The 18865-nt window shown below is 44.3% G+C and overlaps 1 protein-coding gene across 1 annotated transcript; it reads left to right on the top strand.

The window, feature by feature from the left end:
• Positions 1-4811: 4811 nt before the first annotated feature.
• On the top strand, positions 4812-14436 carry FCN3 (ficolin 3). Its single transcript, XM_074216689.1, has 8 exons — positions 4812-4914; positions 8103-8207; positions 8361-8405; positions 9099-9134; positions 9660-9787; positions 11353-11482; positions 13282-13416; positions 14158-14436. Exons 1-8 carry the CDS (start codon positions 4812-4814, stop codon positions 14397-14399), a joined length of 924 nt encoding a protein of 307 aa, XP_074072790.1. The 3' UTR covers positions 14400-14436.
• The last annotated feature ends 4429 nt before the right edge of the window (positions 14437-18865 follow it).

An 18865-nucleotide genomic window follows, 5' to 3' on the forward strand; every position in this document is an offset into this window, starting at 1 on the left:
GGGCAAGTCATTTAATCTCTTTTTGCTTCAGTTTCCTTAATTGTAAAAAAGGAGATAATAACAACACCTACCTATAAGGATTGTTTTATTGATCAAAAATGAGATAATAATTGTACAATTATTGTAGCACATTGTAGGCATTATTTAAATGTTTATTCTCTTCCCCTCCCTTTCACCATACTGGAAACTTTCAATGATGAAATAACAAATATATCAATACAATGTGTCTTTAAAATTCTTTCAAAACATCAATGTGTTACTTTGGCCGTAGACATTGTCTGTTGGATATGAGAGATAGAAGATGAGGACCCTAAGAAATAACTTAACCCTACTCAAATCCATAGCACCAAAAGAACCTTATGGCCAAAATCAGCATAAAAGAGGCAGATCTTGATGCCAGCTTGCATCTAATGACAATCTCCTGGGCTAAAATCCAAGGGGCAAAGCTCCCTTTGATGACACATCCCTTGTTTTTCCTTTATGATAGTCACTGACCCCAAGAAAGGTTCCAGATATGAAATCCCTTCCTTAATCCCTTCCTCTGGATTGGTAGTTCAAGCCTATTCTCTAGGCACTCTCAAGGAGGAGTTACAGTTTCAGATGGAGAAGGGGGGAAGACGGTCAATTGGTTTACACAATGTTCCACAAACTGTATATTGAATCTTTGTCCTGCAAATGTTGGAATTGCTCAACTGAGAAAGAAGATTCCAGATTGGGGGGGAGGGATAGCATCATAATCTTCTATTTTTAATATTCTGAGCAGGATTTCCTATCATCTACCATTTCAACTCCTGAATCTAGCCAGTCTCACCTTTGGAAGGGCAGCTGCCCAGCTATTGGGTTGAATTTGGGAAAGGAAAAAGGGAATAAAGAGTTTAAAGACTGACTGCCCTCTGGTGGCCAATGGAGAGATTTGGGGGAAGTCTTACCACGTATAGGCCAACTGAATTGGGAATTGGACTGGTGGCCCAAGAACAGCGCCACTTTGTGGACATATTGAATTCCCTAATTAGATAATACTTTGCTACATCAGATCCTAGGAATATGGCCCAAAGGTAAATTTGCTGCAATTCCTTCAGGATCCCAGGTATCTTTTGGTGAGGCTGAGGATGTTGCAGGATCTTAAAAGAGAAGTCAGAGATCATCCAGTCCAAACTATATGACCCAAGGTTGAAGCTCTTGGATTAACCTGTGTAGCAATTACTCCGTCTTCTCTCTCTCTCAGAGAGAAGTTGGCTACATCTTCAAATGAAGTTCATAGGATCTGGACCTGACGTCAGGAAGATCTGAATTCAAATCTGGCCTTAGACACTCCCTAGATGTGTGACTTTGGCCAAATCTGATTTCTATTTGCCTTGTTTCTTCACCTGTAAAATGGGCATAATAGGAGCACCCACTTGCCAAAGTTATTGTGAGAATCAAAGGAGGTAATTTTTACACAGTGCTTAGCATAGTACCCAGCAAATAAATGCCAGCTCTTATTATTATTATCTCCCTCCAAAGTTCTAGGCTTATCCCTGAGGGATCTTCTCTACTTGTATCTCAAGTCTCCATCTTGGATATGTTCTTCCCTTTCAGCTACTAGTGACTGGCAGTTGGATTCCACTTTAAGCAATTAACATCAATTAGCTTTCACAAAGGGACATTTATTTCAAAGATATATTCAGAACTGAAGAATAAGCATCTCCAGGGGACATTTTGACTTTTATCCACTCAACCTCTGGGAAGAGTGGGATTGGATTCAATGCATTAACTATATAACATTGGTATCACCAAGTTCACATCCAAATAAAGCATCCTCTCATTGGTGCTGAGTCCTCTCTTCCTTGAGGCATTAATATTGGGTTGGCTGTGGATTCTACTCTCACAGTCCTGGACCTCATGTGGCTCACCTTTGCAACTCTCGAGATTGTGGCCTTCAGGTTAAGCTTCCTAGCCTAAAATCGAAGGATAGACACTGAGGCAAAAGAACTGTGGTCTGTGATCACTGAAGCTTGTCACTGGTTATATGTTGCAGCCTGCATCTATCCACCGAGTATTTATTTCTCCATGGTCCTTCCCCTGGATTGGTAGTTTGAGCCTATTCTGTATTAGGTGACTCAGTGAGTAGAGTCCTGTGGATATTGGGCCTGTAATCAGGGAAACAGCTCCAGACATTGATTACCTGTATGATCCTGGGCAAGTCGTTTCACCATAGTGGGACTCATTTCCCCATCTGAAGAACAGGGATAATAACAGCACCTGTGTGCATAAATATCACACAGATTGGAACACACATTGATTAAGCACATTCCTATGCCAGCCACTCTACTAAGTGATTTTAAAATAGTATCTCATTTGATTCCCAAAACAACCCTGGGAGGTTATTTTGTTCAGTGAATCTGACTCTTCATGACTTCTTTTAGGGTTTGCTTAGCAAAGATACTGGAGGGGTTTGATATTTTCTTCTCCAACCAATTTTGCAGAGGAAGAAACTGAGGCAAACAGGTTTAAGTGACTTGCCTAGGGCCACATAGCTAGGAAGTGTCTGAAGCCAGATTTGAACTCAGGAAGACTCATCTTCCTGACTTCAGGCCCTGGACTCATTACAATATGGTTCTACCCAGCTATCCTATTGATGTGGGAAAGACTTATCAGGTAAAGATGTCTGTTGTTCAGATTATGGTGGGCATTTGGAGGAGGACCTTAGAAGGCTGAGCTATATGTTTCTCTGGGACGGCAGTACAAATTGACAACTTGTGTTGCTGAAGTTCCTGGTTTGGCTCACAGTTCATTTCCACTCTCTTCATTGCCATCTTCAGGGCCACAGGGTTCCCTGATGGAGCTGAATGGATATGCAATGATCTCATTCAGGAAATTATGCTGATTCCCAGTATAGACCCTCTACTTTCTGTCCTTCTCAACTCTGGTATTCTCCAATTCTCTTCCAAAGGTCCAATCAGAGGGTTGCAGTTCATACATGTGAATTGGCCCAAAAATACTCAAAGGACCTAATGCAGAGTGCCTTGGACTGAGAATGGGTCCTGGGCTGACAAGGTAAGCTTAGAGTTAGAAAAATGGGAGGAGACTTTTGTGTTTTTAAAGCTATATCACTGAGTAAAGACCGACAAATTGCCTTCTGTGGGGGGGGAGGAGGGAAGTAAGATCGGGGAAAAATTATAAAACTCAAAATAAATAAAATCTTTAAAATAAAAAAAGCTATATCATTGAAAGGGATCATAGACTAATAGAGAAGGAAGGAATCTTACTAGTCATTGAGGCATCCTCATCGAACAGATATGTTAACTATGATCACACTGCTAATGTGGAGGCTAGATCTGAATTCAGAGCTTCCTGGCTCCAGATCTAGAGTTCTATCTTTTATCAGCACTTTAAAAACTGTGTTTAAGTCTTACTGTTGTATCCAAGTGACTCAATCTATCTCCCAACTGCACTCTCCCTTGTTATAATAAGTAATGTCTCTGGTGGTGCCAGTTCTTAATATCTTTAATACTGAGACAATGACTGTAGGTCATCAGGAAGGATTAACACTACTACCCTGATGTTAATGAGATTTGTTGTTGCTGTTGTTTCAATGAGTGAATAACTGATACGGAAATTGTTCAAGAAAAAAATAAAAAAATCAGCGTTTTTAAAAATGTATACTCTTGCCTAAACCTGTATTCCACCACCTGTTTGAGAGAGATCTCAAAGGCAACTTTCACCATCAAGTCTTCTGAGGTCTTACATTGATCAGAATTCTAAAGTCTTTCAAGTTTTTTACCTTTACATAATTGTGTAAATTGCCTACATATATCTTCCCAGATTTCCCTGAATGTTTCCTATTCCTCACTTCTTACACTCTTTGATTACACCCATATACCACAATTTGTTCAATTATGCCCCAACCAAAGAGTACCCATTTATTCTCCTGCCAGTTTCTTTCTCTCTGACATTGACCTCCTTTGGGCACATGGCCAGTGGTAGGATTAAAATGATTGCAAAAGAAAATGGGTGTGGGGAATAAATTGAATGCTAAAAATAAAGAAACATAGAACTGATTTTTGAATAGGAGGAGAATTTACAGCAAGGACAGTGAAGATCAGAAAGGTGAAGTGATTTGCCCAACATCACATAGTCTGGAAGGAGCAGGGCCAGGATTCTCTGGTTCCAGGCTGTCTAATCAGGACAGTTCAAGACCCAGGGCAGGCATTCCAGAGCACAGCTCCTATGGTCACTTTAGGGCACTGTCCATGGTTCAAGAGAAAAGTGATAGCATGGACAGTCTTTCCTTAGTAGTTTCCTCCTAGCCATGATCACCTTCTCTGAGAAGTGCTTAGAGAGTGCCAGGCAGCTGGCATCCAAACCCAGGAGCTCCTGATTTCTTGCACTCAAGAGGTTGACACCTGGAGCAAGAACGTACATCTCAGAATCATCATTCCATTACCTGTGCTAAGAGAAAGAAATATAAAGCAGAAGAGGCAGGTGGGTCCTTCAAGGCTCACCTAGATGAGCATTATTCAGAATATTACAGGTAAGTAGCCCCCTGGCTCAGCCTTGGGCAGGGAGCAGATAGCCTTTTCTTGTGCTTTCCTTCCCTGGAAGTCTGAGGAAGTTTGATATATTCAACAGCTAGATGGCAGACCTCCAGGATTTAAGATGAGGGGAAGACACAATTTGTTCCTTCTTGGGATACAAGGGTAGGGGCAATGCCCCTTTCCAAGGCCCACTGGCTCCAAGGCAAGGGTGTGACTCTCTGTGGGAACAATGAGAGGAAGTTCCCGTTTACATCTCCATAGTCTATAAGGGAATCTACCCCACAGTTTGATATCATGAGCACAGACAAGATGGAACTGCCAACGAAAGGAATCCTGTTCTTGCTTCTGCTCTCAGGATGTGGCTTCATTGAGACCCAGGAGCCTCTCACCTGCCCAGGTAGATATCTGCTCCTTGTACTGCACCTTCCTACCCCCCATTACCCCACCAGGACTACCTACCTGCCACTTCATTAGACACCTGTCACTGAAGATGGCGGCTCCAAGTGCAAAAAGAAAAGCAAAGGGGCAGCTAGGTGGTGCAGTGAATAGAGCACCGGCCTTGGAGTCAGGAGTACCTAGGTACAAATCCGACCTCATACACTTAGTAATTACCTAGAGCCATGTGGCCTTGGGCAAGCCACTTAACCCCATTGTCTTGAAAAATCTAAAAAAAAGAAAAAAGAAAAAAAGAAAAGAAAAGATCTTTGGGAGAAAGTAGCATTTGAGTTGGTCTTTTGGAGGATCAGGAAGACTTCTTCTGAGAATCTGAAGGGGCCTTGGAGATTATTCAAAATCCAATTCTTCCCTCCTGCAATGATTTCAGGAGGAAGGAAATTGAAAGGATATGATTTGCTGGAGTTCACCCAGCAAGTAAACTCAAGAGCTGGGATTAGACCCCTCATGTCCTGATTTAGCCAAGGTCTTTTCCGTTACAGCCTGATCATTGGCAGATAGGAGGAGGGCAAGGGAACAGGATAGGAAAGGTGCCTGAGATCTCCAGCTCATCAATGTTCTGACTTTAGGGAGTTTGAAGATCCTCCAAGCCCAACCCAAAACGGTCCATCGATCAACATTTGTTGCTGTGAGTTATTTTCAATCATATCTAATTCTTTGTGACCCTATTTGGGATTTTCTTGACAAAAATACTGGACTGGTTTGCCATTTCCTTGTCTAGTCCATTTTACAGATGAGGAAACTGAGGCAAACAGGGTTATATGATTTGCCCAGGGTCACACAACTAATAAGTTTCTGAGGCCTAACTTGACCTCTTGTCCTCCTCACTGCAGGGCCAGAGCTCTATCCACTGCACCACCTAGTCATCCTTCAGTAAATATTAGATACCTACTAAAAGAGATGAGGAGGAAGGGAGTTCCAGGCTGGGGACAGCTGGAGAAAATACCTAGAGTTAGGAATTGGAATATTTTGTTCAAGGACCAACCAAGAGACCAGTGTTACTGGATCAAAGTGTACATAGGGAAGTTGGGATAAATTAATGCCTCATTTTTAAGGTGTAAGAAGACCAGAAAGGTTGGGGAGGCAGGTTACACAGAGCTCTGAATGCCAGTAGATTTCATATTTGACCCTAGGGGTGATAGGGAGCCAGAGGGGGTTGATTGGCCAATTAGATGATGTGCTGAGACATGAACTTTAAGGAAGATCACTTTGACAGACAAGGGAAATTGAATTGGAGCAGAGAGAGACTTGAGGCAAGGGGACCCACCCCCACCCCAGCAGGCTGTTTCAATAGTCCAGGCAGGAGAGGATGAGGTCCTGCAACAGCAGGGGACCAGTGTCAAAGAAGAAGATATGGGTGAGAAATGTCACCAAGGTAAAATTGCTAGACCTCAGCCACAGAGTTTGGATATGGGGGGAACGAAAGAGGCAAGACTAGCATCTCAGTTGTGTGCCTAGGTGCCTGGGAGGATAGTGGGATCCTAAATAGGAAGAAGAAGAAGGAAGAGTTTTGGGGGAAAGATGAGTTCCACTTTGAACATCCTGCCCCTTTAGATCTTTTTTATCCCATAACATCAGGTGTGGATGGATGTGCTGGGCCCAGAAGATAAAAACACTGAAATCTGGGAGGGTAGGGGCTCAGGAAGGAAGGCACATACACTTGACCCTCTTCCTAGCCTGCTCCCAGGCCTCCCAGGCTCCCTCAGGCCCCTCCTTGAATCTTCTCAGCTTGACACTACACTCTCCTCCCACTCTCTCTTCCCCTTCTGTTTAATTTTTTAACTTCCCCTCCTTCCCCCTTGGAGGGAAGAGGATTTGAGCTGGGCCTTAATGAATGAATCACATATCAAATAGTGGAGATCATCTCATCCAAGTCCCTCAATCCTAGAGGGACCAAGTGACTTTTCCAGGAATAGCCAGGTAGTATTTGTTATTGCTGGGATCTATGGGGTTTTCTTGGAAAAGCCACTGGAGCTGTCTGCCATTTCTTTCTCCACTATGTCTCATTTTCTAAATGAAGAACTGAGGAAAGTGGGGGCTAAGTAACTTGCTCAGGGTCACACAACTAGTCAGCGTCTGGGGCAGGATTTAGATCACATCTTCCTGATTCCAAACCGGATGCTCCTGGCTACCCATGTTAGTAGTAGAACTCAGATATAAGGCAGTTTCTAGGATCAAATCTAGACCATGGCTCTCTCCACTAGGCCATACTGCCTCAGCAGAAGTGGTCTAATCGGTACTTTTTTTTTTTTTTAGATTTTTCAAGGCAATGGGGTTAAGTGGCTTGCCCAAGGCCACACGGCTAGGTAATTATTAAGTGTCTGAGGTTGGATTTGAACCCAGGTACTCCTGACTCCAAGGCCGGTGCTCTATCCACTGTGCCACCTAGCCACTCCAGCAGAAGTAGTCTAATTGGACTAAAGCAGATAATATGTGAAGGGGAGTTTGGGAACTAAGTCAGCATCTGCTTGTGGGAGACTGGTGAAGGTGAATGCCAGGTGAAGGAGCTCCACCCCGGGGGTAGCAAACAAGAGGCCTACTGGGGACCAGGCAGAAGGAAGCGGAGACTGTTTCACCGAGGGATACAATGAATACACAGTGATTTCAGCCCTGGGGAACCATAGAATGTTTCTCAAGCAGGGATGTGGTTTGGTAAGATCTGCCCACAAAGACTATTTTGGCAATTTGTGTGAAGGATAGCCTAGAGAGAGGAGAAGCTAAGAGATAGGGAGACCTATCTGGGGTCCCCCAGACCAGAGCTGATGAGGGTCTGAATGGGGGAAGGATCCACGTGTGATTGTCCAGTAGTAGATGAGTATGAGAGTTTGTTCAGGTATAGTTAATAACCATAACAATAATAATAATACTAGCAATACTAGCAATTATGTAGCACTTTAAAAAATTATCTTATTTGATCTTCACAACAATCCTGGAAGGTAAATATTATGGTTTCCATTTTATAGATGAGGAAACAGGCAGACAGGAGGGGAATGACTTACCCAGAGTCACACAGCTAGTTGTTTGAGGTCAAATTTGAATTCTAGTCTTTAACTTCCCCTCCTGTGGGAGCAGCTGACTAACCTGAGCATTCCTCCCCACCCCAACCATCCCCCCTTGTCTTTCCTTCTACAGAACCCAAAGTTCTGGATACTAGCAAAATGATCGTTCTGCAGGGCTGCTCAGGACCCATAGGGCCAGCTGGAAGCCCTGGGGAAAAGGGGGCACCAGGCCCTAGAGGTAAGAAAAGAAAAGTGGGGGAAGTAGAGAGCTTTCTCATTAACAGAGGTGGGGTTTGGGATTTGGGGGAGAGTCTTTGTCCTGAGACAGAAGGGTAAGATGCTAGGTAGTCCCAAGAGGTGCCAGATTCATGGCATTGTTACTTTCTTTCAGGAATACCAGGGCCACCAGGGAAAACAGGACCCAAGGGGGAAGCTGGTGAGTGAGTCCCCTCTTCCATAGTGGTTCCCAAACATCTCTACTATGGATTCCTCCCCTCCAAATACCAGGTGAAGCTTACAAGACCCTTTCCTCAGAAGGGAGCTGACGTGGCAGTGTTAAAGCCTGTTAAACCTCTTCCGTGGCCATTATCTCACCAGGTCCTTAAAACAGCCTTTCAAGTTAGTCACTACAAGAATTAACCTCATTTTACATGTGAGGAAACTGAGTTTTAGAGAAATAAAGAGGTTTAGCCCTAGTCCCATAAGATTAGGAGCAGGCATTGGACCTGGTTCTTCACTGAATCTAAATCCAACTACAATAATCTTTCCATTTCATTGATATAATTATTCTCATTTTGCAGTTGAGGAGATCATAGTAAGCCTCAGAAGAGAGTTTTGAACCTATTCTTTATGACTCCAAAGTTAGGGCTCCTCCCATCTCCTCCACCTCTCCCGTGCAGCCACTGGTCCTTCCCCTAATAGAAGTTGAATAGAAGGGGGTTTTAGGGAGAAGGACAAGGTTTGAATGAGTCTCCCACTCTCCTTACCCAAAGTCTTCAACTTTTCTGGGGTTCCCGGTAGACCTGCTTCACTGTTCACGCTAGCCCAACCTCACAGACTCCCTCTGCATAATCCTGACCAATAACTAGAGTCCCCTATAGTAACCAATGACTTATTTGCCTGGTGCCAGGAGATGCTGTGGACATGCTGAAGAAATGCTGGTCAGGTAAGGAGATCCTTGGAGGAAAAGAAAGATTGATTCCTAAGTGACCTTGGAGTCCACAACTGGGGAGCATGTGGGGTGGCGGGCAACCGTGCCAAGTCTAGGCGAGATGCCTTATCTGCTGAATGTCTAAAAAGACTCCATCTATTCTAAAATCTCTCCTTCTCTGAGACCCAAGACTATCTACACTGAAGGGTGGGAAACTGAGGAAGACCCAAGTATCCTGTGTCTCCAATCCCTTGAACTCAGCCCTGACTAACATCAATGGCTAGGTGGAGGCCAAGAAGGGAGTCTTTCAAGAGTTTGGGGGGTATAGTCCCAGGTAGGATTGGAGGGGATATGCTAGGAAGGGGATATACTGAGGAAGGTTTCTGGCCTAAGGAGGAGTTAGGGGGAGGGTTAATAATGGCTGACTAGGAAGGGACTGCTGGGGAAAGCCACTGGGTGGGACAGGATGAAGGAGGGGGGACATTTTGAGGAGAGGGAGCTGGAAGGGCATCACAGCCCTGGCACTTCTGATTCCCCCAGGACCCCAGGACTGCAGGGAGCTGCAGAGCCGAGGAGCCTCCCTGAGTGGCTGGTACCAGGTGTGCCTACCCAATGGCCAGGTCCTATCTGTCTTCTGTGACATGGACTCTGCTGAGGGGGGCTGGCTGGTGAGCAGGGCTCGGGGGGGGGGGGGGGTGAAGGCACCCTGGGCCTGCTCTTCTCTGACTTGACCCCAAGAGGGAGGTAGAGTCCCATAGATGGGACTAAGCCTTGTTTGGTTGCATTCAGCCTGGCACTGGGTGAGACTGGAAGCCACAGATACTGGTCCTACTCTTGGCGAAACTAAGTCTAGATGGAGACACAAGACATGGATCCATAAGAAATGGACTTAGAACACCCCAATCCATAGAAAGAGATACCTGTGGGCTGAAGGAGGGAGGGGAGTGAGGGTGGAGAGAATTACCTAGAGGAGCTAGGACCCAAGCAGAAGGCCCCTGAAAGATGAAGGAGGGAGGCTTTCACTAGGTGGAAGGGGAGTGAAAAAGAATCAGTCACTAAGTCAATCAACTAGCATTAAGGGCTTACTGCGTCAGGTTGGGCAATTAAGTGGCCAAGTAGATAGATTGCTGGGCCTGGAGTCAGGAAGACCTGAATTCAGATCCAGCCTCAGTTACAATCTATCTGTGTGACTCTAGGTAAGTCACTTCACCCTGCTTGCCTCAGTTCTTCAACTGTAAAATGAGTTGGAGAAGGAATGGACAAATCACCCCCAAATGAGATCACAAAAAGATGTGTAAATGGCAACAACAACATTGACAGGCATTATGTCAGTCTTGTGAGGATGGTAAAAGAAGTTACCCCTTTCCATGCCATCCTTTCTGGGTATGAAGTTACCCCAAAGTAATTTAGAGCTAGAAGAGTCCATTGAATAAGAGGGGGGCGGGGGGCAAGCACCACGGGCTATTCTCTCTAATCTTACCCACCCTTCCTCAACCCTCAATTATACTTTGGAGAGCTGCAGCTAGGTGACACAGTGGCTAGAGCACTGACCTTGGAGTCAGGAGGACCAGAGTTTGAATCCAGTCTCAGAAACTTTCTAGCTGTGATCTTGGGCAAGTCACCTAACCCTAACTGCCTTGCATTCATGTCCATTTCTAGTCATCCTGATTCATATCTGGCTATTGGACCCAGATGGTTCTGGAGAATAAAGTGAGGCTGGTGTTTAGCACAGCTCCCCCTCACTCAAATCCTCATGTGCTTACCATGGCATCACCTTCCCAATGTCATGGGCTTTTTTGAAAATGAAGGACAAAACGTCAGATCTGCTATCCACCAGGATCTTTTATGACAAACATTACTGAAGTTCTCAATCAAAATTTTTCCATGGGGTGTATGGGATTCATGTCAAATACTCCCCCAGAATCAATAGACTCTGTAGCCTTAAAACCATCCTTCCTCCTCACCTCTTTTTTTTTTTTGCAAGGCAAATGTGGTTAAGTGGCTTGCCCAAAGCCACACAGCTAGGTAATTATTAAGTGTCTGAGACTGGATTTGAACCCAGGTACTCCTGACTCCAAGGCCAGTGCTTTATCCACTACGCCACCTAGCCGTCCCCTCACCTCTTTTCTGAAGAAATAAGGACTGGGTCCCCTGAAGGTTATGGCGGGATGAGCTTTTCCCTTCTGGATAAGTCCTCAGCTCCTGGGCCCCTGGGCCCCTGACCCCTGATCAGGTATTCCAGAGACGTCAGGATGGCTCTGTGGATTTCTACCGACCTTGGGCATCCTACAAAGCCGGTTTTGGGAGCCAAGAATCCGAGTTCTGGCTTGGAAATGAGAACCTCTATCAACTTACCCATGAAGGTAACTTCTTAGGCCTTGGGACAGAGGGGGTTTAGGGCAGAACTCTAGTCCTTCTGCTCCATCACTTCTCTGATACTTGCTTCTCTTTCTCAGATCTCAAATCAACAAATATTTATTAAGTTCAACTGTGTGCAGGCATTATGTCTGGGGAGATGAAGAGAAATAAGCTGTAATTTTTGCCCTCAAAAGATTAGTCAAATGGGAGCAGCTAGGTGGCACAGTGGATAGAGTATTGACCCTGGAGTCAAGAGGACCTAAGTTCAAATCCATCCTTACCATCTGACACTGGCTGAGTGACCCTGGGCGAATCACTTAACCCCAATTGTCTCAAAAAAAAGTTGACTCATTGTCCAATGGAGGATGGAGTGAGTGTGTGTGGGAGGGGAATTGGGGAAAAGAGGAAATGAGAAATAACTATGTGGCAAGGACAAATAAGAGAAGAGAAAAGGTCATACTACGATAGATATCAATCTGGAAAGAACCTTAGCAGAGTTGCTAACTCCCCAGAACCAATTCTTTTTGCCCTAAATGAAAAAAAAATTCTCATTTGCCTTGGTTCTTGGTTCAATCTCCCCATTTTTACAGATGAGAAACTTGAGGTCCAGAGGACATGACTTTCTCAGACTCACAGATTTGAGCCTGATTCCAGATAGGAATTAAGAATGTTTAGTGTGAAAAAGAGCAGACCCACTATGTGAAGGATTGGCAAGCATATTCTGTTTGTCAGAATTCAGATGATGTTTGTCCTTCATTATCAAAGAAGACCATGAATCAGGGAGGTGATGCCATGACATGTATATGAATTGGATTTGAATGAGGGGGGCTGTACTAAGTCACAAGCTTCACTTTCTCCTCCAGAACCATCTGGGTCCAATGACCTGATATGAATCAGGAGGACTGGAGATGGCCCTAGATGTGAAGCAATCAGGGTTAAGTGACTTGCCCAGGATTACACAACTAGTTGCAGAGGAGCAACTCTAAGTTTGATGACAGGGAAAATCTTGCTAATAATCAGAGGTGTCCATAAGTCAAATGAGTTGCCTTCATGGATTCCCCATTTCTGGAGGGTCTTTAAAAGAAGATTAGATGGCCATTTGTTGGGAATGTTATGGTGGGATTTGGGTACAAGTTGAACTAAATATTCTCTGAAGTTCCTTCCAACCCTGGGATTTTGTGATTCTAAGAAGTTTGGAGTTGAGGAACAAGGTCACTTTGACTATAGCATGAAGGGGAAGAGGATGAGGCAAGGCAGCTAGGATCCAAGTTGTGAAAAGCCTTGGATCGGGAATTTATACTCTACTTGGTAGGCAATGGGGAGTCACTGATGATTTTTGAAAAGAGGGGAGACTTGGCAGCAGATTAAAAGATGGTATGAAGAGGGAAGAGACTGGAGAAAGGTCCAGTTCCCTCATTTTACAGATAAGGAAATAGGCTCAGAGGATGACTTGCTCAGACTCACCCTGATCAGAGTCAGGATTCGAGCCTGCTTCCAAATATAATGCTCTTTCTTACTACCATGCTACCAGGCAAAATGTGAGAAGTATAGCTAGGATTATAGTTTAGGAGAAAGGAGACGACTACGGTACCAGCAGTCCTGCTATGGCAGGAAAAGAACTGGCAAAAGGCTGACTATCTGTTTCTCCCATAACCCTAACTAGTTCAGAAAAAATAGGGCCTAAACCAAAAGTGCTGTCATTCATCCCCTTAAGGTAGGAAAATACCCACAATGTGATACATGACACATGAACATCATGTCTGAACTCAACTGTTTATACCTCTGCCTTTTCTCCACCTTGAAGCTTCCAAAGAACTCCGAGTAGAACTGGAAGACTTCAATGGGACCCAAACCTTTGCCCACTACCAAGGCTTCAAGATCCTGAGTGAGGCTGACAAATACCAGCTGGTTCTTGACAAGTTCCTGGAGGGCACTGCTGGTAGGTTAGCAGGGAGAGCAGAAGCTGAGGCCCCTAGAAGGAGAAACCAAGAAAGGATGTTCTAAGAAAAGAGGGCCATTAAGGAGGGATTGAAAAGAAGGAAGTGGGCATGGTGGGAGAGTCATCTCCTTCCTCAGAACCTTGGGAATGGACCTCCCAAAGTGGCAGAATCTTTTCATCCAGTTTTGATGGATGAGGTAGCTAAACAGAAAGGACTGGAGAACTGAAGAGCCTGGAAAGTAATGACAGGAGAGGCTAAAGTCATTGATCTGTAAAGTACCTTATAATCACTTAGACTCTAGTGTAGAGAGTTGGACAAGACCTTTCATAGCAGGCAGTAGGACATAATGGAAAGAACTCTGATTTGAAATCAGAGGGTCCTCCATTTAATTACTGATTCTGATACTTATGTCATTGAACTTCAATGGGCCTCAGTTTCCTCATCTGTAAAATGAAGTTGGCCACTGAGACCTCTACGTGCTCCAAATCCTACTGCCATCTGGATCAACTTTTTCCAGATGCAGAAAATGAAGCTCAGATGGAAGAAATCACTTCCTTGAGATGCAAATTAGCATCAGAGCCAGGATTAGAACCCAATTTCCTGACTCCTAGCCCATGACACCATACTACCTCATGTATCTGTTTTTGGCTAGAAGGGGGTGACCTAGAAACAAAGAATGAATGGGAAGGAAGAGAGACAGGCTGCCAGAGTGAGCTTTCTTTCTTGTTTGCTTCCTCCAGGGGATTCCTTGACTTATCATAGTGGAAAGCCCTTCTCTACCCATGATGCTGATAGTGACACCCACAAGGATAACTGCGCAGTCACTGTGCAAGGGGCCTGGTGGTACGGGAACTGTTATTACTCCAACCTCAATGGGCGCCATGTAAGCACTGAGGCTAAGGCATACAAATATGGCATTGACTGGTCCACTGGAAAGGGAGTGGGCCACCCCTACCGTCGAACCTTAATGATGCTCCGCTAGGGACCTGGCAGATGCATCAGCCTCCCATCAGACCATAGGCAAGTCATTTCCCCTCTGCAGGACTCTTGAAGGTCCCTCTAACACTGAAATTTTTTGCATACTAAAGTCCCTCTTCATTTTGATAGTCTGCATTCCTGAAGTGCTAACATTCCTAATATTTTATGTTCTAAAAGTCTATTATAAGGTCTCAGGTCCAAGATAACAAATATTTATAATAACTTATGTGTTAAATAAAAGTAAAAGCAAAAAGCCTAGGATCTCAAGGGGTTTCTATTTTATTTTGCAAGGCAATGGGGTTAAGTGACTTGCCCAAGGTCACACAGCTGGTACGTATCAGGTGTCTGAGCCTGGATTTGAACTCAAGTCTTCCTGACTCCAAGGCTGGGACTCTATCCAAATACACCATCTAGATACCCTTTTTTCTAATGGAAGAAGGAAACTGAAAAAGTGACATGAGGGGATGGGTGGGGAGAGCTGCCCTCACTCTTGGGCATAATAGAAAAGTCCAGAGAATGGATCTTTCCTCAAAATGGAGCTTTTGAGGGGCAGCTAGGTAGTGCAGTGGATAGAGCACTGCCCCTGGAGTTAGGAATACCTGAGTTCAAATGTGACCTCAGACACTTAATAATTACCCAACTGTGTGAACCTGGGCAAATCACTTCACTCCACTACCTTGAAAAAAAACAACCCCCAAAAAATCTTTTATGGAGCTTCTGAGAAGGACTCAGCAGAACATTTTATGTTCTGTCAAAGCATGATTCTCAAACTATATGCTTGGTTAAAAAGGGGGGGCAATGTTATTTCTTTAGAGAATACTCAGTCTTCCTCTCTCAGTCAACTTTGCCACTAGGTAAAAAGTCAAGGCCTGTAGCTATCTCCCCTCTGTTAATTACAAACTCAGACAAATGATTAGAAAACAAGAAAACTGGTCCTCTCTCATGAGGTATTAAGTCTGGGAAGAGATAGCAAGTTGTCAGATAGTACTGTATAAGGATGATAGTCTTTAAGGAGCAATTGGGCAATCTCTAATCGTAGATAGATCTCCAGGGAGTTTAGCAATTTCCCCATCCTCTGTTAGTCTGGGGAGTCATCTTGGACAAATGGCCTCCACCTATAAGTTTATGATAAATCCTAGAAAATAAAATTTCATGTCTAACCCATATTTTCTGTCATTTTATTTTAAACCTGTATTTTTAGGGTTTATAGTTCTAAGTTCTAATATTTAATACTTTCCTTCTGACTCTGACATTCTTTTCTTCTTTTTTTTCTATCTCCCACTAATGTTTATAAATGCATTACACTGACAAAAATACACTATCCCTCTTGCCTCACCCTGACCCCTAAATATGTTCTAGAGCACAGGTTCTAATCTGAAGCCTGTGAAAGGAGAGGGGGAGAGGGAGAGGGAGAGGGGGAGGAGGAGGGAGAGGGAGAGGGAGAGAATCAATGTCATTTCCGACTTTTCATATTTGGGGTTTTCCTTGCAGAGATGCTGGAGTGGCTTGCCATTTTCTTCTCCAACTCATTTTACAGATGAGGAAACCAAGGCAAACAGAGTAAAGCAACTTGCATAGGGTTATACAGCTAAACAATATCTGAGGTCAGATGTCTAGGTGTCTAGGCAACACCCAGTTTGCCCCCTTTATGTGGGTAATATCTATCATATTTACCATATTAGAAATTAAAACATCTTAGTATCATTATGAAAATGATTTTGAATTTGTGGACTTAGAGCTAAGTAGGGAGGAGTAGAAGAACTGCAATAGTGAGAGGCTAGTTGAGATTTGGAAACATAAATTTGTGGTGAACCTAAATGGTACATTTATATAACTTCATTGGCAGCTAGGTGGCACAGAGGATAGAGTGCTGGGCCTGAAGTCAGGAATACTCATCTTCCTGAGTTCAAATTTGACCTTAGACATTTCCTAGCTGTGTGTCCCTGGGCAAGCTACTTCACCCTGTTTGCCTCAATTTCCTCATTTGTAAATTGAGCTGGAGAAGGAAATGGCAAATCACTCTGGTATCTTTGCCAAGAAAACCCCAAATGGGATCAAGAAGGATTGAATATGACTGCACAACAAACATATACAAAAGCCTTTTGGGGAGGAGGGGTCTTTAATAAATTTTAAGAACATAAAGGAATCTTGAGACCAAATAATTTGTGGACTTCTGTTTTTTCACAGTCTCCTCTCAGTTCATGAGGTAGCTAAATGACATGCTGGACAGCACTTAGAGTCAGGAGGATTTAAGTTCAAATCTGTCCTCACACACTTACTAGCTAGGTGACCCTGGGCAGTTCACTTCACCCTGTTTATCTCATCTGTAAAATGAACTGAAGAGGGAAATGGCAAACCACTCTGGGTATCACTGCCAAGAAAACTCCAAATGGGTCATGTCATGACTGAAAAAACAACTCAAGAACAACAACAAATGACTTCACTGATGTTTAAAAGTCCCAGAATAGAGACAGCTATCCAGAATTTGGTATCTGGAAAGGGACACACATCCATATGACAAAGGAATTTCAAGAGAAAGGAGAGTGTTGAAATGAATTGATGAATATGTTCTAAGATTGTGGATAGAAGAAAATGTGGCCAGAACAGAACTGGCAAAGCTCGTAGGGTGGAGTAACTAGACATTCTAATGAAGATAAATAATAGGTTTAAGAGGGATGAGGCACAGAGAGAGATGGCAGATTGGAAGATCTTGGTCAGATACAGAAGTTTCTGAGTTAAGGATTGTGGAACACACTGGCAGGTACAGACATTCAGAGCATGACCATGCCTGTGTAGGACTATGATGGAGAGGGGATGCAGATTATGACAAATTGTTCAATGGAAGCAACATTCAAGGCTTCCAAGTAAAAGAGCAGGGATTTGGGGACAGGACTGTGAGCTTGGCAACTACTGACTGAAAATTGAGAGGAAATTGATAGATAACTAGCTGCCCCCCCACCCAGGTTCTAAAGAGGGTAGTATAGAGACTGGGTGACCTTGAAGTGAAGTAAGATGATCCCTGGTGGGGGAGGAGGAAGATTTGGAAATAGAAGTGAAGAGAATAGAGAATGTCTACACCTCCTGGTTCAGTGATGGGAGGTAGGAAGATGGGGAGCTGAAGGACAGGGAGTGATGAATGACCTAGAGACCAAAGCCAGAGATGTAGCATCTTTGGGGGGATGGGGTGGGGAGAAGGACTTTTTCCGCAAATAAAAGATAGAATTATGAGAAGTCTGATGGGGAAAAAAAGCTTATGAATGAGGGGAGGCACAAAACATGCTGGAATGTGTCTTCAAATTCTTGATCATGAAACTGTGTAGTAGGTCTTGAGTGCTGAATAAATAAATATCTTGCATCTCCTTCCTCCTCCCTGGGCACACAACTTCCCCAACTCTTATCCCAGACGTCTATTTTCTTAGGGAGGGAGAGGAAGCTGTAGCTGGCAACCACAGGCCAGGAACAGGCTCTGACTTGTGTGTAAAGACTCCTCCCTACCCTAGAGGATGGGGAGATCAGCCCTGTCAAGAGTGGGCAGGCCATGCCCCACAACGTGTCTAATTTGGAGACTTGGGAGGAGGAAAAATGAGATGGGCACGGCCATCTCCAGCCACCAGAATAGGGCCAAGCTGTCCTTGCCTGATTCTCCATTATCAATGTCATAAAGGGAGAGAGTTAGGGCTGGTTTTTCAGAGCTGCCACAGCCTGGCTAGTTCAAAGTACCTGCCCTCCCTCACAAGTATCTATCTGCCCCTGCAAACACATATAGTCCTATACATTCAAGGATATGTGTGGCTGATTCTGTAAACAAAACACACACACACACACACACACACACACACACACACACACACACACACACTTAAATTCCTAGTTCAGTTTAATTTCCAAAGCATGCTCATTTGACATTAGAGGAGGCAGCAAGGTACCTCCATTTCACAAAAGAGAGAGGATGGCTTGCCCATGACTACACATATAATAGGCGCTTAGTAAATGTATGTTGACTCATCATCATCCACACCATCATTAGCATTTATATAGTCCTTTAGAGCATTTTCCATCTGGAATCTCGTTTAATAATCACAAACATTTGGAGATTAGTGCTATTATCCCTAATAATGTTTTGTCCTTGGTTCTCCAAGAAGACCAGGGATCAGGGAAGTGATCTGGGACAATCATTTGACTTGGATTTGAGTGGGGGGCGGCTGGCGGGGCTGTGCTAAGTCACCAGCCTCGCTTTGTCCTCCAGAGCCCCTTTATTATTCGTATTTTACAGATGAGGAAACTGAGGCTGAAAGAGTGACTTGGCCAGGGTCATAGGGCTGGCTGCCGAGGAGGAGAGTGTTGGGCCTGGAGTCGGGAAATGAGGTCAAGTGCAGACACTTTCCTTGGACAAGTCATTCCACCTCCGTTTCCTCACCCGTGGGATGGGGGCGCTGAGATCGAAGGTGGCAGGACACTCGGTGTGCAGCT

Source organism: Macrotis lagotis, chromosome 1 (assembly GCF_037893015.1).
Source record: "Macrotis lagotis isolate mMagLag1 chromosome 1, bilby.v1.9.chrom.fasta, whole genome shotgun sequence".
Lineage (NCBI taxonomy): Eukaryota > Metazoa > Chordata > Mammalia > Peramelemorphia > Peramelidae > Macrotis > Macrotis lagotis.

Bases quoted from the DNA above. Each gene is read 5' to 3' on its own strand.
- FCN3 (XM_074216689.1), top strand. From the start codon at position 4,812: ATGAGCACAGACAAGATGGAACTGCCAACGAAAGGAATCCTGTTCTTG. The intron at 9,788-11,352 runs GTGAGCAGGGCT...ACCCCTGATCAG, and splicing joins CTGCTGAGGGGGGCTGGCTG to GTATTCCAGAGACGTCAGGA. The intron at 11,483-13,281 runs GTAACTTCTTAG...TCCACCTTGAAG, and splicing joins CTATCAACTTACCCATGAAG to CTTCCAAAGAACTCCGAGTA.